This window comes from Rana temporaria, chromosome 2 (genome assembly GCF_905171775.1).
Source record: "Rana temporaria chromosome 2, aRanTem1.1, whole genome shotgun sequence".
NCBI classification, from domain to species: Eukaryota; Metazoa; Chordata; class Amphibia; order Anura; family Ranidae; genus Rana; species Rana temporaria.
Window position 1 is genome coordinate 285370249 of NC_053490.1, and position 23065 is coordinate 285393313.

General features: G+C 36.2%; 1 protein-coding gene across 1 annotated transcript; it reads right to left on the minus strand.

Annotated features, from left to right (window-relative positions):
* Window positions 1-1246: 1246 nt before the first annotated feature.
* Window positions 1247-21400, minus strand: GRHL3 (grainyhead like transcription factor 3). The gene is made up of 16 exons (XM_040337178.1): window positions 21063-21400; window positions 14393-14579; window positions 14005-14066; window positions 13566-13899; window positions 13396-13475; window positions 12964-13117; window positions 11562-11673; window positions 11302-11396; window positions 9739-9897; window positions 9326-9401; window positions 8699-8832; window positions 8123-8151; window positions 7209-7288; window positions 5052-5137; window positions 4585-4649; window positions 1247-2599 (listed from the first exon to the last, which is right to left on the minus strand). Exons 1-16 carry the CDS (start codon window positions 21077-21079, stop codon window positions 2485-2487), a joined length of 1785 nt encoding a protein of 594 aa, XP_040193112.1. The 5' UTR covers window positions 21080-21400; the 3' UTR covers window positions 1247-2484.
* Between the last annotated feature and the right edge of the window lie 1665 nt (window positions 21401-23065).

Here is a 23065-nt window from a genome sequence, read left to right on the forward strand (position 1 = left end):
GCGGAATACGCCATATTCGATTTCGCGATATATCACGAATATATAGCCGAATATTCGAGAAATATTCGCTAAAATCGAATATTCGTGATATTTTATCCAAATGAAATTTTTGCGAAATTTCGCTATTGCGAATGCGAAAATAATTGCGAAATTTCGACAAGTGCGGTAGGAGAACTCTGATTGGCTCATGCTGAAATCGAATATTTGTGATATATTATCGAAATTTCGCAAATGCGAATGCGAAATTGATTGCGGAATTTCGACAACTGTGGTAGGAGAACTCTGATTGGCTCTGATGCAAAAGAAGGGCGGAGAAAATAATCGCGCAATATTCCTATTGCCGAATATTCGCATTGCGAATATTCGGCAATATAAAATGATCGCTTCAGCTACTCGGCCCAGTGTCTCTAATCATACCAGCAATGCTTTTAAACGTCGATGGAGATCACTAGGATGTGATCACTAGGATGTGTGTAGGAGAACTCTGATGCAAAAGAAGGGCGGAGAAAATAATCGTGCAATATTCCTATTGCCGAATATTCGCATTGCGAATATTCGGCAATATAAAATGATCGCTTCAGCTACTCGGCCCAGTGTCTCTAATCATACCAGCAATGCTTTTAGACATCGATGGAGATCACTAGGATGTGATCTGTTTTAAAAATAAAATTGAAAAAATGCGAATATTCGGAATAGCGAATATTGGCCGCGAAATTAGATATATTCGCGAATACTCGAATATGCCATATTCGAGCCGAATATTCGCAATACGAATATTGGTGAGCAACACTAATAATGACATTCAGAGGGTATTTTTTCACTGATCACTAAAAGAAGACACTATAAATTGTACAGTCTATGTTTCTATGTTGGCCATTATTATTCATTGAACTTCAGGATTATTACAGAAGATAATATATAGCATATAGAGCAAGTTTTTGTTGAAATAATCTTATTTTTGGCTATGATATGCTCTAAGTATTCCACAGTCCTTATTGTTTTCTTTTTTCTTTTTTCTAGATTTACTACTTTATGCCAATTTACCCTGGCCTGTAGATATAATAGCTGTAGATATAATCTTCATTAGCAGTAGTTCCTCCATAACACCATAAGAAATTCTGGGCTGGAGTGGAGAGAATATGGAATAAAAAGGTTCACAGGTACTTTTTATAGTTAGAAAGGGCAGCTTCTGCTAGTGACCCTTTAACAATCTACACAAGCAACATAATTAATTTAAACAACTCTATAAAGCTTTCCAGGCATTTTATTAGCCTTTTTCTAGATTTATGCAATATAAAAAAATTGGAACAAAAATTGTACAAAGACTGAGAAATGTGATAAGACGTTGTTGAAATGGCAAAATGCATTTCTGCACATTAAAATACATACAACATAAAACAAACAATATATATACATATATATATATAGTAACAACAAAAGCTACAAACCAGCAACAGGAAATGTTTGTATGGGTAACATTTTTTCTTTAAAAATAGAAGGCTGGGAAGGGGGTGGGGGCTTAAAAATTGGCAGCCATTTTTGATTAAAAAAAAGTGTTTGTTAAAAAGGTAATTATAATATTCAGCAGCTAGATAAAAATGTACTACTTTTTGTAAGAAGCCTTGATAGATGTTTGGACACAAGAAACCAATACGGCGTGCCTGTGTACCCATATTCACCAGGATTTGGCATTCGTAATTGGACTTGTTGTTTCCGATCCCCAGTAATTGAATGACTGATGGTTTCCGGTCATAATTTAGATTGTGTGTGCTCATTAAAATGCACATACATGGTACATACTTTATCATATCTTATATATTTAAAAGAGGCAAAGGTTCAAAGACCTCATTGTTATCTAATCATGCCTAGGTTGAACACTCTAAGTCCACATTTTGGGTTTTATGTAATACTGCAAAGAGCAATGATATGTAGTAATCTATAACAACAATGCATAGTTTCAGCAGTGTAGTGCAATCAGACAAATGAAAGTGGATTTCTGATTGTTTACTGTGGTTAGGATATACTGCTGGACTTTGGTATTATTTTGTCTCAAGCACTATACTGTACTTTATACCTGCATATTATAGTACTCAGTGTCATTTGCCCTTCCATTTTCCCATTTGCCCTTGGCAGTTATCTAAGAGCAAATTATTCCATGCAATATCAGCTGTGTGGTCATAACATCCTTGGTGACCATGCAAAGAGGTAATCTTCAAGCCACTCATCCTCACAAGCTTTAAATTCTCCAGTTATGGATACCATAAAAATAAATCCAAATGGTACAGAGTCTCTGATGTGATGGTCTCCTGTGACACAGAAGTCCCATATCAGTTTTCCCAAGAAGCATAGTCTTCTCAATACTTGATGATATTATGCTCTGCTCACCTGGGACAAGTGCAAGCATTGAGCAATGTTCTGAGGTCTGTCATACTGAGGGTCTCATCCCTTAGTCTTATGAGTCTTTTCGGTTTATCCAAAGTAATGTTATAATTCTTTAAGTGTAACTTGGATTATGCCATCTAGATCTGTGAGGTCCAGAAGAAAAGCCATGTGGTTGCTGTAATGTTGAATTATATTATTGTCCATATTGACCAAAATCCTAAAGGAAAACGAAAATAAAATGATTTTCAGAACTTAGATACTGTAAGTTAGTCTCCCATGGCATCCTATTTTGATTCACATCTAAACCTCCCATCACAATATCATTTATACCAGGGATATGCAATTAGCGGACCTCCAGATGTTGCAGAACTACAATTCCCATGAGGCATAGCAAGACTCTGAGAGCCACAAGCATGAACTCAGAGGCTGAGGCATGATGGGATTTGTAGTTTTGCAACAGCTGGAGGTCCGCTAATTGCATATCCCTGATTTATACCAACTAAAGACATTTGCACCAGAAACAGAATATATTTTATATAAATATAAGAAGCTAGATGGTATATCCAAAATAAGTTTATAATATAATGTAAGGAACAAAATAACTATGAAGTCGGTGCGCTTGTAAAGCATGAAATGGATTTACCAAATCAGTAGACAAGTTTGCAAAGTAAATATTAACTTAACTCAGTGAATAAGATAAAGCTATGGTCACATAAATCACCCAATCATGTGCAAAGCAAAATCCATTTTCTTTAATTTTATTTGCACATGATTGGTTATCAAAAATAAACAAAGTTTACCTTCACTGAGCTACTTAAATATGTACTACTCCTTTAGTAAATCAACCCCAGAGGCATTAAAGGAATTGTAAGCTTAATGTATTACCATACAACATAGGTTTATGTTTTTATGCGATGAGACCCCATCTAAAATATTTTATGATAATGTAATTTTTGGGCTTAGCTCTTTATTTTAGCTTATGAATGAATGAAATGTAAGTTTTATGTGATGAATATGCAGTTCAGATGCGTGACTTTTCTTGTGTAATACTATCACCCAACTACTAGTTTCATTCTTTGGTTTCAACTTAAAAGAAGGGAGATCTCTGGCTAGCGGCCAGTAACAACATTGCCTCAACAGTTCTTACAGTCATCGAGGGTTCAGAACTGATTTTATCTGTCTTCATCAGATTTTTATATATTTTTTTTTCCAAAAGATTTATCTGCTGGAATTGCTGTTTTATTCAGTTAACCTTTGAGTTACTGAGTACTAAAGTGACAAGGATCATATAAACTCAAAACATGCTGCAGTTTTATTTAGCTTGCGAACACTGAAACAGTGCATTTGCTAGGTCGAAGTTAATATATTCCAGAATGTGAGTGATTCCCTTAGTCAGTGTACTTTTATGCAAGATAATTTCTTTATATGGGTTAAACATTCTTAAGCATTGACTTGGCACAAACATAACCTTTGATTTTCGAAACAGAGATCATCCATTTGGCAAAATTAAAGTCATAGCAAATCTGCATTTTCTATAAACTGCTCTTAATAAATTCAGACTTGTTTCTACTTGCCATGCTGTGTATTTAAAAATACCTTTGCCTAGTGAAGTTGTGTGCTTATATTGTTAGGAAAAGAATGTTTAACATTACTGGATAAACCATTAAGATCTGTAAGATTGTCAAAGGTAGAAGTAAAAAATAGGACCCCAAAAGAAATAAATTGCATGACTGAGGCTCCGTTCACACCAGTGCGATTTCAGATGTGATTCAGTAACACAGTATCACATAACAATGCAAATCACATTTTTTTAAATGGTGCCAGTTCATTTCAATGCAACTCAGCGCTTTGCGATTTTGGAAAAGTTTCCTTACGGCATGATTTTGATCCCATGGAATATGCAAACATATCCAAGTTGTAATTGCGCTTAACATCAGACCAAAATCAACTTGCAGCAGAGTGAACCTAGCCTTGTGTAGACTATTTTTTACTTCCCTCTGAATTTGTACAGTGCTATATTGCCTTCAAATACTTATTGAAATTAATCATATTCATAATTTTAAGTGGACACTCAGTTACATTAGACTTAGACTTTTTATAACCCCCCCAACCTTACTGTTTTGCATTCATACTAAAAGATCTAAATATTGAAACTGATATGATAAAAAAGCAAATGGACAGATAAACTTTTAGAAAACTTACCCTCTCTTGCATTTTTTGTAGACTCTGGATATGCTTTCTTCTAATAAACCATATTTTTCTGAGATCTGTGGAATGTTTGAAACACGTTCATTTACTTGATTATAACACCAGCTTGACAGAATGTTTTTTATGTACACTATGTTTTTATTGAAAGGTTTTTAGTGTAATGCTTCCAGCAAATTATCACTTGAAAAATCACAAACCATACAGGAAGAAAGTACATAGGGAAATGGATATTTCACAATATGGGTGACATGAAACTGTGATTGTGAGATAATGGCATTTTATGTGACACAACTGGGCTGGGTATTTTTACACTACACATGTCATTATATGGCCTGGCATACTATCAACTATCTGATAGACATGTAAGGTGAAATATGGACTTTTAAAAACAAATTTTCGAAAGGGAATGGTAGCTGACAATATACAGTTTAGGGTATATGACTCTATACGATTTTACTTACAGCTTTCTTTAATCCAACAAGATCTGGTGTTTTCAGCATGAGTGCATCAAAAACCTCTTCTGTTTCTCGCCGTACATATAATAATACTAAAACAAACCAAACACAAAAAAGTTGTAGTAAATGAAAAACTATAGAAGAGCATACCACATAAACAGGACTTATTATAGATCGATCTATCAATCCTAGAGTTAACTGTGTATATACTAAAGCCATATGTCCAAATACACTGTGCTCAGAAGCTTACTGGCAGGCTTTGGCAGTCCATGGAAATATAGCAGTGCATTGCTCCAATTTTTTACCATGAACATTGATAAGCCTGCTCAGATCCACCTGTCCTTTTTTCAGGCTGATCAGAGTGGACCATCCATTGACTCTTATAGGCAGGCAGATGTCAGTGGAGATGTGTTTACTGACACCTGTCTGCCATCCAATCCACTCAAGACAGACATATGGCAATATGTCTGCCATCCATCTTGACTGATCGGATGAGATCTGATGAAAGTGGACATGCTGTCCGTTTTCGTCAGATCTCCCCATAGGAATCAGCAGGGCTCTGACAGGTCCCTCCTGGCTCAGTGAGCAGAGATGGACCTGTCATACACTGGCTCTGCGGAGATCAACGGAGCAGTCTCCCGCTGAGCTGGCGGCCTCCGCTGAGCTGATCCATATTGTGTGAAAGGGGCCTTAGAAGCCTGGGACTATTTACATAATATGAAATAACTATTTTTTACCTGACGTCTAGAAAACATCTAAAATAATTTTGTGATTGTATATTCCTGAAAGTTGGCAACTTTCTGTCATTTAACATTTTGGCTGTATTCGGGATGTGATTGATATTTAAATGCAGTATGCACCTTCCCCACAGAACACTTATTTATATAAATGATGCTGTTCTTTGCTCACACATATAAATAACTATAGACTTGAAGTAGCTAAATGCTAAAAGGTATTTCCTTGATATTTCTGGACAGATTTGCTGTCTCTGTGGGAGTTATTTACTAAAGCTTGAGAGTGCAAAATCTGTTTCAGCTCTGCATAGAAACCAATCAGCTTCCAGGATTTATTGCCAAAGCTTATTTGAACAAGCTAAAGACAAAAGCTAACTGGCTACCATGCACAGCTGCACCAGATACTCAGTGCACCAGTTTTAGTAAATCTCCCCCTGTGTAACTAGTGTTGAACAGCAAAAGTGGCTAAGTGGTTAGCACTTCTGCCTGGCAGCACTAGGGTCTCCAGTGTGTATCCCAACCATGACACTACCTGCCTCGAGTTTGCATGTTCTCCCTGTGCCTGCATGAGTTTCCCCCCACACTGCAAAGATATGCTGGTGGGTTAATTGGATCCTGTTTAAATTGGCCCTAATATGTGTATTATGAATGTAAGTTAGGGACCTTAAATTGAAAGCTCCTTGGGGCAGGGACTGATGTGAATGTACAATATATATGTGAAACGCTGCTAAATTGACTGTGCTAAGTACCTATAATAACAGATTTGCATACAAAACATATTTTAAGAAAGTATCCTAAACAGGAATAATTTAAGAAGGCAGTGGACATGTAAGTAAATCAAGTAGAGAAAACATATTAAATGCATTTTTTTTAACTAAACCAAAGATTTAAAAATGTTATTTATACCCTAGAAACGTTTTTAACAATAAAATCCTCAAACTGAAGTAACTCAAAAGCATACATTTTTCATAAACTGATCACAATCATAAGCTGTATCCCGAAGATAAAATAGTTACTTTTTGGGTGTCTGTTTTTTGTACATTAGGGAGATGTGCAAAAGCAAAACAAAAACCAAGTAGGCTTGGTTTTTCCCTGGGCATTCCCCAGGTTTTGTTGTTATATGCTTTTACTGTATTTTTATTCCCTGCACTCGACTGCACCAAAATAACCACAGTCTTTATGTATGAACACATTGGGGTTGATTAACTAAAGGGAAAGAAATCTGTTCACTTTGCAAGGGAATGTTCTTGTTTTATGTTTTCTTTGAACATGATTGGGTATTCTTTGCAAAGTAAATTTTCAACACTTTCACAAAACTAGAGGAAACATTCCTTTGCAAAGTTAACAACATATATGCTTTAGTAAATCAACTCCACTGATTTGAAATGAATCATTTCTTTATAGGCATACTAACTGCATCAACATATACCTCTTTGAGGGTCTTCAGTAGACTTTTGCTTAGATGGAGGGGTGCCTGTGAAGGACGGACAACTTCTTTTTAGTGCTAGCCTGTAAACATAAACAGAAGGAGATGTGAGACTAAATCCTGTGTTTGGTCTACATACATAATTGAATTGCATTCATTGTTTTACTTGAAGGAAGAGATACCAACAACATCTACCATCCCAGTCAGATGCATTATCCTTTGTTTCTATGTTTTTGGGACTAAGGCCTCGTACACACGACCGAACATGTCTGCTGAAACTGATCCGCTGACCAGTTTCAGCAGACATGTTCGGTCGTGTGTACGGCCGACCGGACAAATGTCCGGCGGATCGGACAGGTTTCCAGCGGACAAACGTTTCTTAGCATGCTAAGAAACATGTTCGCTGGAACCATGTCCGTCTGACATGTTCGGTCGTCTGTACAGACTCACCGGACATGTCCGATCGGCCGCCATCCCTCGCATGCGTCGAAGTGATTCGACGCATGCGTGGAAGCATTGACCTTCCAGGGTCGCGCACGTCGCTGCGTCATCGTCGCGGCAACGGCGCGACACGTCACCACGTTTGTTTTCCGCAGAGATTTTGGTCTGATGGTGTGTACAGCCATCAGACCAAAATCCGGCAGCGGACCGTTTTCATCGGACAGATCCGCTGGTGTGTACGGGACCTTAGACTTTCAAATTGAATATATTTCCAGTAAGATAACAAAATTAGTAACTTAAAAAAAAGGAATAATAATATCCTTTGCTAATTTTGGCAAAATATGCCCACACATGTTTGATACTCATGTTTCTCTTGTTACTTTGGACAAACCATAGGTACAGTTGCCTAGGGTTATTTAAATATTAAAAGTGCAGAATCCCAGACACATTTTGGAATAGATGGAAGATATTCATACCTGTCATTATCTGTAACAGCAGGAAGTACCTAGGATAGAAAAAGAAAAAGTGTTAGATCATAGTTGAGGCAGTGCTGAAACAACTTGAAGTTTACAACACATTCTCTAGTGCTTCCACTGTGTCTGTGTCTAAAGGGTAGCCATTGTATCTTGTTCATAGCATTGCTAGCTAAATCCTACACTGAAAGATGTGTTTATCTTGTTAAAATTCCTAAGCCTGCTATTTACTCAGCAGATGGTTTAACACAAGTGGTCAACATTTAAAACACAATATAGAAAGACAAAAAGAGTTTTGAGTGACCTAGTTGACACAAAATTACAAAATCAACAATACTAAAAGCAACATAAATGTGCCATGTCAAATTTTAGCCCAGAACTATTTTTTTATGCATTTATAAAACTGCAGCTTTTTATGTTGGTGTAAATCTATTTGGTCTGCCTTTTCTATTGCAATATAAGGGAGCGTATGCATTAGAACAAAAGATCAGACTATACAATACAGAGGGGCATATATGATGGAATAAAAGATTAGCCATAATCTTTTTTTTTTTTATAGTATTGTCACAGGATACTCACCACGCCACATCGTTGGAGATTGGAAAAATGAACATTAGGGATGAACAACACTGGTTGGGTTTCCATATCTGTCATTGGCCTCAGATATGTGATGTCAGTTCCTCTGTATCCTGGGAGTGCAGCTGATTTTATGTCTGTAAGGCAAGGCATTTTAAGTTAATTATATTTGTGTAACAGATAAAACAGAATAAAAGAGTTTAACCATTGATCAGTTTTAAGAATTTTATGTAGCAAACTCATCCCCAAGTGACAAATTTGTAGATAATAAAACAAAGCCAATTGATTTAGTGCTAGATAACAGCCTCAATTCCCTCCACCCACTACCTTCCTCCAAATGTCTTCCCCCCAGCTTGGCTTTTGATAGTCATAAAAATCTACAATGCACCTAAAAGTGCCTAGCACAATATTTTATGAAGGTATATGTTTTGCTAAAGGGTTAAAATGTTTACTGTGATCAGACAGTCATGTAAAGGCTATTTTTTAAGTTCACTGCACGACTGGGTTTTTCAAATTAAAAATGACTTTACTTCATTTACTTTTTTAAGTGAACATTCTACTTAAGTTAATCGAATCCCAGTGGATAATGCCTTCTATAGATCCTAAGCACAAGTTGGTTTACCAACTTACCTTTGCTGGTGTCTGGCCCCTTTCCTTTCCTTCTAAACTGCTTGCGTTCTTCATCCCGCATCTTGCGCTCAGCACCCTATTTAAATAAGAGACAGGTGTAATTACTATTGCATGCAAGGATCAACAGCCTGATGTATGAAAGTTTGCCATAGGGAAAAAATTGTACTTGTTGCCTTTAGCCACCAATCAGTTTATATCTATTATTCCCATAGCCGAGGTTTCACAAGGAACAATTCTGATTAATTGCTATGGGAAATATACATTTTTCTCCCCATAGAATGTTTTTATTCATCACTATCATACTATTTTAATAAGGCCATGTTAATTAGACTGCAAGTTATCTTCTGTCTAAGTATTTGCTTATCATACTGGATTTAATAACTGCTGCATGCTTCGTTTGTAGCTAATCATACCTTGTCACAGAATATTTTGATCTGGCAGACAGCCCGATGAATGAGTCTCTTCACCCCAGTGTCATAGTCATAAGTGTCAATCTGGAGATTTAAAGGCACACCCTTTACACCCTTCTGAGATGAGAAATCCGTGCTCAGGCAGTTAATACTAATAAAGACCTGAAACCAATCAGAGAAGTACATGTTAAGGCAATGATTAATGTTAACATTTTAGTCCATATTTTCCACATTAATAAAAACTACAACATATATATTGTGATCTTTGACAAATGGATCCAATATTATTATAATACCACAATTTCATCACATGAATTTACAGATGGAGGACTTAACCACTTGTCCAGTCTTGTTTCTAAATGGAGCTGAATTTGAAACACTAACATATTGTCACTGGATTCACCTGTCTCCCTGCCAATGCTTCCAACTGTTTCCTCCCTTGGAGATAATCCCCAGAGATCCTAACAATTTATTTTTCCCTCAGGCTTAAAACCCACCCAGAAAGTATCTCTGTTTTACGTGGGAACCAAGATTGTATCAAAAACCGTTTCCACTCATCTTTCTCTTTGCCAAGCAACTGTGTTTACTTTTTTTGTGTGCACCTGCCTTACTTTCAATGAAGACACTCTATTATTTTTGTACGTTACGTTACACACTACTTTAGTATATTCCAAGTTCACACAGAATTACACATTTCTGGACAGGAAGCATGTAGTGTAGGGAAAATGAGTAGTGGAAGTTTCATTTGAGTATAGTAGAGCTTTGTATTACACATTCGTGATCACTTGTGAGGTCTCTTTATCTACATTATTTGATCAGGTACGCGTTTCACGTCTGATTTCACATGCTTTTTTCGACTGTCACAAAAGTACATTTTTCATATCTATAAAATCATAAGTATGTTGAAATTTGAAAGTAGAAAAAACAAATCAGCAGAAAAGTATGGGAGCTGTCATTTGTCTTCTTGGCTGCCTCTGGCTTCAGTTCAATACTTTCAGAGATAATGACCTAGAACTGATGTGCACAAGATAACAGACAAAAGTCCTTGGTGTTGATTTATTACATTTAAATAGACTGTGCACTTTGCAAGTGCAGTTGCACTCTGCAAGGGAATATGCTCCAGAGCTTGGTAAATGAGGTGAAGCTTTACTTTGCAACGAATTACCCAATCACATGCAAGGGAAATTTAAAAAATTTGCATTTTTTGCTTGCACATGAGTGGATAATGGATGTCAGGGTGCTTCCCTTTATTTACTAAGCTCTGGCACAAACTCCCTTGCAGAGTGCAACTGCACTTGCAACGTGCACAGTCTATTTCCCATTAGTAAATCAACCCCCTCAGCTACATTTTGTTCTTGGTTATCAACTCAATCTGTTGAAGCAAGAGAGTCAGCATAACAGCCAAGCAAATAGCATTTTCAGAAGCGGTCAGCATTCATACACTTGTGGATAACTAAATATTTTATTTTTTTAAGTAAGCATTTATAATTGCTGCTTGTGTTTAGCATTCCTTCAGACAGTTTATTCACTAATATGAGCAGGTCACACTCTGGATAACTCATTTACCTTGGCCTCTTCATTGATATTCCATACAAATGACAAAGCATTATAGGCAACTTCTTCAATGCTCTCCACAGTGTTGCAGTTTTCCTTGTAGTCAGCTAGAAGACAGGAAAACATTGATATCAATTACATGCATATTCAGTAGAAATGCAAAAGTTATATAAATGCTAGAATCCCCTAAACAAAGTACTATTTGATTTCACAAGAGCCTATCAAGTCTTTATTTTGAATCGGTCTTGCTAGAGAAATTGAAATCGACATACCAACATCAATAACTCTTTGCTTTGCAGTTGGCTGTCTGGAATGCCAGTGTTTCCAGCGTTTTAATTGCTCTTCAGGATTCTTCTCATTATCAAAGACGACCATTACAACACTCTGCATAAAAAAACATAGGTATATAAATATATGTATAGCTATACATATGGCATGTTAAATTAGCACAATGAAAGCATTATGGACTGTATAATAACTTAATGAAAACAAGTTTTACTACCAATTTTACTTCCCCCTAAATTTCCCCTAATTTTTCCCCCAACTTTTTTACTGTGCAAATATAAGATGCAAATAGTTTCCCAATTTTAAAGAGCTACATCATGCATGTGATACACAGTATGTATATAAATATACAGGCATACCACACTTTTAAGTACACAATGGGGTTTATTTACTAAAGCTGGGAAGTGTAAAATCAGGCTAATTTCTGCATTGAAACTAATGAGCTTTTAACCCCAGCTTGTTCAATTAAGCTTTGGTAATAAAACCTGGAAGCTCATTGGTTTATATACAGAAGTGAGCCTGATTTTGCACTCTCCGGCTTTAGTAAATAAACCACATTGTGTATTTAAAAGTGGGGTATGCCTGTATATATATTTCATTTGTATTATTTTACAGAATTTGTTTTTCATGGGTCCAGAAGGTGTTCAATCAGCTGGAAAGTGATTATGACTCAAAGCCTAAACAACCTTTAAATTATATAAGTATATTAAATATATCATTTTAATTTTACTAATATTAGTGTATATTCTTTTCAATAATTATATTGTATTCTGCATACTTCCAGGCCCTGGTGGAGTCCCTAAAACACTAGTAATGCACTCTCTTTCTTCCATGGGCTCGTTAGTGTGAAAATACATTTAATGGGAGACTACATTTGTTGTGAGCTGTATCCCACTAGGAAAATATGAACACCCTGCTCAGTACACATTAAATCTATAGATATTCATCAGTCTTTTATAAATGAGTTCAACATTTAAATGGGGCTTTTACAAAGTCTGAAAAGAAGGCAGTTTGTCAGGGGAGACATGGCATTATATGTAAACGGCACTTATAGACTCGTACTATTTGCGCTGGTGAAAAAGCCTTGTGTTCTCAGTGACTCATGTCATTTTACTAGACTTTCAGAAATAGATGCATTTGTTCCAATTCATGAGGTCTTTTTGTCTTTGAGTTTGTTTATTGTGTGGTCCAATATATCAATGTCTACTATGTTCCCAGCTGGCTCTGATTCCTTCACTTTATTGTAGAAATATATCTTTAAAACTTTCAAAGACCTGTTTTGGTACTGCTACATCAATCTATAGACTGCTTCAATATACTCAGGATTACCTACAAAATTTCCCAATCTGTAAAACCCGATGTTATACCACTGGTCTTTCTTGAACATACCTTGACTTTATTGGAAGACAGTTGCAAACATTTCCTGTTATCTGCCATCCGAAGATTTACTGGATAAAATTGACTTTTGTTGAGATATGCCATTGGAGAGTCGCCGGACTTGACGTGAATGGCTTTGGGGGATTCCAGTGTGTATTCAAAGTCACTGCAGAATTTATACATAATTTAAACAATGCTTTTGGAATGTTTGACAAATATTTAAAGAAACTTAGGCTATGATTGAAAGATAATCAGTTATAGTGCATCTTACCCTCAAGTAAACATGTGCAGACCATTTTATTTTGACTTTAATACAGTTCCACATGGCGCTTAATGTGATTATTGAATGGTTAGGCTATTTTTTTTTTAAATATCTATCTATCTGTCTGCACTGTATTAAAGCAATATTACAATTTAAACTCTGGTTGCATTCAAAATACTTACCAATTGGCTTCAGCGGGTAGGTAATCTGCGGAGCAGGTGGATTCTGCCTGACCTCTAAGAATATCATTGAATATGAGGGGCTGCAGATAAAAATATATAATAGATATAAACACGGCTAATATAATTAAATAAGATTGATCGTGCATACTATATAGTGGACTGTAGTTTACCTCTGGATTGTCTTCTTTAAATGTACTGTCTGGTTGCCAACGCTGTTGTTGCTGGGCTACATGTAATGGTTCAAAGAGATTGTTTAAAGAATTCTTCTCGAACACATCACATGATGTGGCCATGAAACCCTCATGTGTATCACTGGTTAATTTGTTGGTATTTGCTGGTAAAGTCAGTTTACTGGGATTTATCAGACAGTCCAGTGTTAAATAACTGTTCTTTTTATGTGAATCTGCATAATCTTGCGTAGACGAGGGATTATCATTTAGAAATTTCATGAGATGAGTTGAGCTTTCATACGATGAAACGTCTGAGTCGTATTCACTGCATTGTCTAAAAGACAACATACAAACAGCTTTAATAATTACAAAAATACATTCAATTCAAATATACACACACACACCAACATTCCTAAATGTTTTTTTTTTCTAAAATTACCTTTTCACTTGTTCACAACGGTCTGTTGACCCTGGTGGAATTATTCTTTTTTCTTTTGGAACCTAAGACAAGATAAAGGATAGCATTAAAATCATGTATAAACAACATGCACGTTTTAAAAAAGCCACAATAGTAACTTGTCAAAGGAATGGTGCAAAACCTCAAAAATACTGTCTATTTTATTAAGGAATTATCTGGTATTAATGTGTAAGAAGATAACAAAAAGAGTCAGGAACATCGCCAGACAAGAGGTAGAATAGACATGTCTGATACTTAAATAGAAAGCAATGCCACATATACTATGTTTTCTCAATCATGGGTGTCCTTTCGTCTGTACTGGACCTAAAAGTTATTGTTGTCAAATATGGGTTACAATGAATGTACTTGCCCTATAGTAATCATAGAGAAAGCTCAATGCGGTAACGCCATCATCATCCCCATTTGCCCTCATCATAGCTTTGGTAGCTGCAGTCATAGGATTATCCAGGTATTTGGACCATGTCTCCTCATCAGTGCTGTAAGAATATTTCTGGAAATTGATGCTGTCATTCTGGAGAAGCATGACTGGCCTGTAACTAAAAAGAAAAAATAGTTAATTTTAATTATATATTATATGCTCAGAAATCCAAGATAAAAAAATCTGTATTGTACATGCCTGATATTTAATGTATTCAGCTAGAATAGCATAGTAGTTATTGTTTCACCTTTTTACCTGGTCAGAGTCATATCTTACTAACATTTGATTTTTATACACAAGACTACATGGACAGTGACATTTATAATAATACATTTTTTCCTATGTATGGGCACCATTATATCATTTATATTAATGTATACCAGTTTTAGACTTTAGCTGGTATTTTTTCTATCTTCTGATAAGTTATATGAGGCAAATGGTTGCTGCTGATCTAATAAAAGGGTATCAACCATGCAACATATAGAAGGCCTTTACATATGGCTATATCCAGAAAATAGTGGGTCTTTGGCTGTCATGGCTTTATGCCTTAGTTAAACATGATATCTAAGAAGGGAGTGCGGTTACCACACACCTTCAAGTCAGACAATTGCTGATGTGGGTGACAGGCTGTATAGTTACTAATTCTCCTATTAGACCACAAGCCATGCTTTCATAGCAAAGCAAACACATGTTGCTCACGGCTTCCAGCCTTGTTCAGGAAGGTTACAGGTTCAACCAACTGGAAAGGCACCTGCCTGTGTTATTTTAATACCTAGGCTTCTATCTTCAATCATTTCTTTTCATATGTTCTGTATAGGTTACTCTGAGCTGTCATTTCTTTACTTTTGACCACTCCTAACTAGCAGCTTTTGTTCTCCAGGAAAACTCTATTTTTCAGTCCCTCCAGCACAGTGCAATGTATAAATATGTACTCTGTACACATACCAAGGGTTAAAATGGAAGCTGTGGTCTCTTTACAGTTTTTTTTTTTAAAGATATGTATCTGAATGTGAGAGGCTTAATAGAATGAATCTTTTCAATAAGAGTTAAATATTTAAAAATGTGCTTCTCTTTGGCCTTTAAATAGCATTAATACATAAGTGCAGCCACATCAGCAGATGTTTAGAAAAGGTGCAAATTATATAGGAATGAATATCAAATATTACTTTTAATTAATTTACTGCAATTGTCTCTTCGTAAGTGAGAAAAGAGGCACATGGCAATATATATATTATTAGTTAGCGCCACTACCACTAACACATATTCATTAATATAGGAAAGCAAGCAATTAAATATGCAGCAGTAACATCAAAAATCGCTTCATGACAATCCAAATTGTAATTTTTCTCCTTTACGCCAAATTAGCAGTAGAGTTTCAGGTACAGGACTGTTCATAAGCTGTGGCCATCTGGTCTATGACATTCTACCATATTCAGCTCTTTAAAATGTAGTATATTTATTTAGCCCATGTAGAAAATGTTGTGAAAAGCTGTTCACTGCTAAAAGAGAACACTGTAAACTGTAAAAAATTGTGTTTTTTTTATTCACTATAAAATGGTTCTTTAATGCAAGAGCTGTGAAAACGGAGAATAGTCTTCCATAAAAATGTATTCTAGTAGACACAGGCTATTATAGAGTAAATACATTTTTTATTATTATAGAGTAGATCATGTGGAATCCTTCTTGTACATGGTATCAACAAAAGAAAGGTAATGAAGTCACGGAATGTTTGATGGACTAGCTCAAGGCATGAAAAGGGTGTGTTACATGTAGCACAGTGTGTAGGTGGGTTAGCAGAAATTATAGTTTTATGCCTTGTTGAATTGGGTGTATTGCCTTTTGTCTTAGTTGATGAACCAATATATTCTTGGCATACATAACTATGATCTTTTGCCAGTCCGCATAACACACTACCAACATTTACTAGTTTGGCGAAAACATTTTTTTATTTGAAGAAAGTTAAGCAATACCTTGGAACTATTACTCATTTTAAAAGTATATATATATATATATATATATATATATATATATATATATATATATATATATATAAAACAAATACATATATATATGTATATATATATATATATATATATATATATATATATATATATATATATATATATATACTGTTTATGTCCATAACTTACACCTCTGAGCAGCAGGTAATTATTAGAAAACAGATTATAAATTGATTATTAAAGAGGTCAACTTAATGAAAACCACAGCCAAAAAAAAACTATACAAAGAATGGCCCATGTTGACTTTGCTACTTTGGGAGTAGGCTATCCTGCCTACTAGCATGTGTAGGGGAGAATACTTAGATCATCTTTTTCCTTACACCTCTTAGGCCATGTACACACGGTCGGTCAAAACTGATGAAAACGGACTAAAGGACCTTTTCATCGGTCCAAACCGATCGTGTGTGGGCCCCATCGGTCAGTTATCCTTCGGTCAAAAAATGTAGAACTTGCTTTAAAATTTAACCGATGGACTGATAACCGATAGGTCAAAACCGATGGTTAGTATGCAAAAGCATCGGTTAAAAACCTGCGCATGCTCAGAATCAAGTCGAAGCATGCTTGGAAGCATTGAACTTCGTTGTGTTTTACGTCACCGCGTTCTGACATGATCGGTTTTTTAACTGATGGTGTGTAGGCACATCAGACCATCAGTCAGCTTTGGACCGTTCTCATCGGATGGACTGATCGTGTGTACGCGGCCTTACCTTTTTTAGAGGCTGCTTTCTAATTGGATTGGGAAGTGACCCAGATTGCATAATAATAATATAAGCATGCTTCGCTTGAATGTCATTTTGGAGCCCGTGTGACTGTTCTCACGAAATGTTAGTTCCATCTATGTGTGTGCCTGCATTCTTACAATATTTGTGACCTAGTTTCCCCCATCTGTCTTAATACAGGTTCAGTACAACAGGAACTAATATCACCAAGCAGTCAAAGGAATAGGTGCTGCCTATATATTGTAATGTTATGTGGATGTACAGATCTAAAATGAAGACAAGGAAATATATCTTGGATAATGTTATTTTACAGTAAATAACAACTGCAATGTTTTTTCCCCATTGAAGGCATTAGGGCCCTTTCACATCTGTGATGATCCGTCCCGTGAACCTCCGCTTGCTCAGCGGGAATCTTTCCGTTGATCCCCGCTGGATGACAGGGACCTGTCTTTTCTACGCTCTTCCCTATGGGGGGATCAGATGAACACGGACCGTCTGTCCGTGTTTACCCAAACCGCTCTGCAAACGGATGGAAAAATAGGATTTTCCTCCGTCTGCAGAATCGGAGGATTGCGGACCCGGATGAGATTGGGTGTCAGCGGATGTTCATCCACTGACAACCGCTATCTCATAGGGATCAATGTGTGTCCCTTTTTCATCCGTACATGGATGGATGAAAAAGCGGACAAAGTTTCTGTTCATAAACTTATAGTATAACACAGTCTAGGTCAGAGGTATTGTTCATAGATTTTGTGAAAAAAAAATAAGATTGCACACATCATAATTTAACAGTAAAGTAGAATTAAACCACCAAAAAAATGTCAGCAGCAGTGCTTGCAATGACAAGCAGTTCCTTTTGATGCCTGCTGGATATTACAGATCCCAGGAAAACAATGGCCACTGCTAAAGGATCATACATTTATTTCACTATAGACAATTCTTTTTGACAGCCAAAATGCGCTGTCAAGGTCTAAAGCAGGGGTAGGCAACCTCGGCACTCCAGCTGTAGTGAAACTACAAATCCCATCATGCCTCTGCCTCTAGGAGTCATGCCTGTGACTGTCAGGGTCTTGCAATGTCTCACGGGACTTGCAGTTTCACCATAGCTGGAGGGCCAAGGTTGCCTACCCCTGGTCTAAAGTGTGAAGAGTAACAAAATACGACATTTCAAAAAAATGTATTGCCTTAATGATAGTGATACTTTAAAAACTCTGCCTCTCATTTTGACCTGTTTATTTGGGTAATCAAAGTTTTATTTCTGAAGATAAAAATAGTAATGGAGTTGATTTACTAAAACTGAGTGCAAAATCTGTTGCAACTGAAGTTAGAAGCTGATTGGTTTCTATGCAGAGCTGCACCAGATTTTGCACTTTCCAGTTTTAGTAAATTGTGACTTAGGATAATAATCTATGAGCCCATAAATTAGAGCAGAAGAAGGGTGCTACCACCCAATATGATCAGAAGATTGATTTTAACTACCTGAGTGTGGAAAGGCAGTCACACAGCTGCAGTGGCAATCATGAGAAAAGATGATCCGCAACTCCTTGCTTGCTCTTTAAAATCTTCAAAATGTATTGATTCTCTATAAAAGACAGACAGCAGACGAAATGCATTTCAGCCTTGCGTGCCTTATTTACTATGCCTTGAAATGCATTTACATCTGCTGTCTGCGTCTTTTATGGAGAATCAATACATTTTGAAGATTTCAAAGAGCAAGCAAGGAGTTACGGACCATCTTTTCTTAATAATAATTGAGCACCAATGATTTTGTATGCCATTTCAAAATGCAGTAGTTTTGATGGACTAAAGGACAAGATAATAATCTTTTTGAATCCCAATCATGTGCAAGTAAAAAAAGCCACAGATTTTTTTTTAGTATGCGATTGGCTGATTTAAAATTCTTGACTCACTTAGTAAATCAACCCCACTGAGTTCCAGAAACAGAGCCAAGTTTCCAGTTTAGTAGTGGCTGGAGTATGGCACTGTTTCACAGTATGGTTCAGACATACTAAATGTAAAAGCCAATTAGAAGCCCCTTGCTCTCTTAAAACCATTGTACAGTTTCCCTCAAATGACTTAGAACTGCAATCTTCTGTTATGGGGTGTGAGGTGCATTATACCACCACTAATAAGGGTAACAAAAGAATAATTATATGCACTGAGTATTAAAGGACCTTACAAAGTGGCCCCAGACATGTAAAGCACTTTGAATAATTAGCATACGACCACAAGACAGCTTTCTTTCAGTTAACTTTGGCTATGCAAATAAGTACAACTCCTATGCTAATAAGCAGACAGCATATTCTCTAAGATGTTTTGAGTGAAACTGCTGTACAGCAAGAGCGAAACTCAAAAATCAAAGACACCCAACTTTTGTATTCTTGGTGCCAAGTTGTCTCAAGCAAATTAAACCGTTCTACATGAAACTGTTTTGTATTAAAATGGCTTTTCATTGAACTTGCTAAAGTCATTGGAAAGATATGAGTTAATACCTTTCTAAAAGAGCCACACCAAAGAGTTTAATAGTTGCATGCATGTTTTTAAGAGACTCCAATTAGATGGATTATACAGTCTTTATTTTACAGGGATTTGTTTTATTGCTGGAATTCAAATAAATGTCCAGTTTAGTGCATGCAGCTCCACATAAAAATTCTTTGAGACCAAAGTCATTTATTGAGCAATAAGAGTTATCTGACATGTACTTCACTTCAATCAGTCTCTCTTTTAGACAGGCACCTTCTATTAATTATAAATACAACCAGTATCATACTTTTAGGGTCCATGCACACTGGTATAAAGAAATGCTGCATTTTGCCTGTAGGAGCAGCTAATGTTATCCTATGTGTCTATGCACATTCAGTCATTTACAGACGTATTTTAAGCTCAGCGTTTAGAGGTAAATAAAACAAACACTCTTCTGGTTTTAGTTTTTGAGAGTGGTTTTCAGGCAAAAAAATAAAATAAAAATACTAAATGCTAATAAACGCTTCTAAATGCCAGTACAAAAAAAACGCTCAAAATGTTTTTTTTTTTTTTGGAAAGAGCACTGTCATTTAAGCCCAGTGTGCATGGACCCTAACATTCTGAGTACTCCCATAGGTAATACAAGCAAAGCTTTGCCAGGTAAGCTTAAAACATTTGCACTAGACATAGGCAAATTTGTAAAATCTTAATAAAATGAACTCAGCTCAGACCAAGTGCAAACTACAGAAAACATGCAAGAACTAGTTTTTTCTTTTCATCAAAATAATTATGAGTCTTAAAATGCAAGTGTTATTTCTATAGCTATTGACATCACTAAAATCGCTTATGTGGTTGTTTTAATGTTTACTTTCCCTAGATAGATAGATAGATAGATAGATAGATAGATAGATAGATAGATAGATAGATACACACATACTTAAAAATACAAACAGATAACTTACTAGATACATACATACAAATATACACACAAAAAATAAAAATAAACACTTAAAAACAAAGACAGACAGGCAGGCAAACATGAACACAAACACACACACTTAAAAATACAAACAGATAACTACTATATACATATATACAGTACATACATACACACACAAATAAATAAATAAACACACACACCTAAAAAATATAGAGATAAAGCAGATAGATAGATAGATAGATAGATAGATAGATAGATAGATAGATAGATAGATAGATAGATAGATAGATAGATATAGGAATATCCACAAATGAAACAAAAACTAAAAAAAAAAAAAGCTAAAAAATAACTAAAAAGAAATAATAACTACTGTATAGTAACAACACAATACAGCTTCCACAAATTGGATTCTAGTAAAGCATTGTAATAAAGTAATGTACGTAATGCTGAGTACTTACTCTAGTTCATTAGACATTTTCCCTCAAAGTTGTGTAAATGGCTCTTCTCCAAAATGTGTTGTTCCTCTAATTCTTGTTAAGCACAGGCATCCCCCGGAGAATGATGTTTTAGATTTATGTGTGAGGATTTGTGTACAGGTATCTTTTCTGACAGGTGGGCTCTTTGTATAACTCCAGCGTTGATTGGCCGATGGAACAGGTGCCTTAAGACAGGCACACCTCAGCAGGTGCAGCACTTAACCCTACGTGAGCCAGAGCAGACATATGAATGAACCATAGCAGAGCAAACACCTCCCCCAAACAGGTAGAAAAAAAAAAATCTTAAAGAAACTCAGACTTCAGGCGAAACTTAGCCAAAACTAAAAACGTGTCTTTGCTTGTTGAAGGCTTGTGGTTGAATGATAAAAGATTAAGCAATAGCTTGAGTTATGAATATGACATCTATGCATGCATTTAATTAAATAGGGTGTATAGAATTTCACTATATCTAGGTTTAATACATGAAATGTATATATAGCAACTGTATTTGTTTAGCATATTTAGTATATCAGGTACCATTTGGATTAAATCACTTTAAAAGAGTCTGTGCCATGAACCAATTTGTTCTATAAAGTCATACAGTTTAACTTGTTTTATCTTACCATATCCCTAACTGTCATATACATTTTATTTTTTTATTTTTTGAATATAAATTGATTCTATGTAGTAAAAACCTAATGATTTAGCCAGGCAAACTACTGCTATTGGTGAAATTTGCATTTATTTTACTTGATAATATAATTTTATATTAATGTATTTATTTAAGCATCTATCAACATCCCATAAACCCTGGAGGCATGTGGTATAAACCTGAAATGGGTGGAACTGGGTCATAAGTTAACCAGGATGTCTGGGGGGTACAACAAACCCTTGCAGGCATACTTGATGGTCTGACGTCAGTGAGATAAGGTTAGGTTGGGTTGCATTTTTTTTTTTTTTTTATAGTTTTCTGTTCCTCTAAGATAAGTGTGATACTGGAATGCATTTATCCATACATGCCAGTAGCTTACATGTGTTTCTACCAATTTCACAGACAGCAAAATATGATCGTTCAATGGTTGGACCACATGCGAAAAGGCAACGTTCATTACCTGTTCACGACCATCTTAGCAGATAACATGTCACCCATAAATAAAAAAATATTTATCCAGAATCGAGCATACTTTTCTCACAAGTTATACCTGCACGTCAGCCTTTTTTTCTGACCAATATCCTCATGGAATGCATTCCTAACACTAAAGCAATGGTCACAACATCCGACTTCTCTTAAGCCCCATACACACTATGGGCCAGATCCACGTACCCTGGCGCATATTTCCGTCGGGCGTAGCATATCTCTGATACACTATGCCGCCGTAACTTACTTTTTTTTTGTATCCTCCATGAATGCGCGCCGTAAGTTACGGTGGCGTAGTGTAACTTTGGCGGCGTAAGGGCGCGCAATTCAAATGGATGTGATGGGGGCGTGTTTTATGTAAATACGTCTTGACCCAACGTAAATGACGTTTTTTTTCAACTGCGCATGCACCGTCCAGGGGGTATCCCAGTGAGCATGCTCTAATTAAACCGGAACAAGCCAATGTTTAAGACGGTGACGTCATTCTACGCAAAGCCCTATTTGCGAACGACTTACGCAAACGACGTAACATTTTCAAAATTCGACACGGGAACGACGGCCATACTAAACATAGGATACGCCTCATATAGCAGGGGTAACTATACGCCGGAAAAAGCTGAAATCAAATGACGTAAAAAAATGCGCCGGCCGGACGTACGTTCGTTCGTGGATCGCCGTATCTAGCTAATTTGCAGACTCTACGCGGAATTCGACGGAAACGCCACGGGGACGGAAACGGTGACGTCATTCTACGCAAATCCCTATTTGAGAAAGACTTACGCAAACGACGTAACATTTTCAAAATTCGACACGGTGACGTCATTCTACGCAAATCCCTATTTGAGAA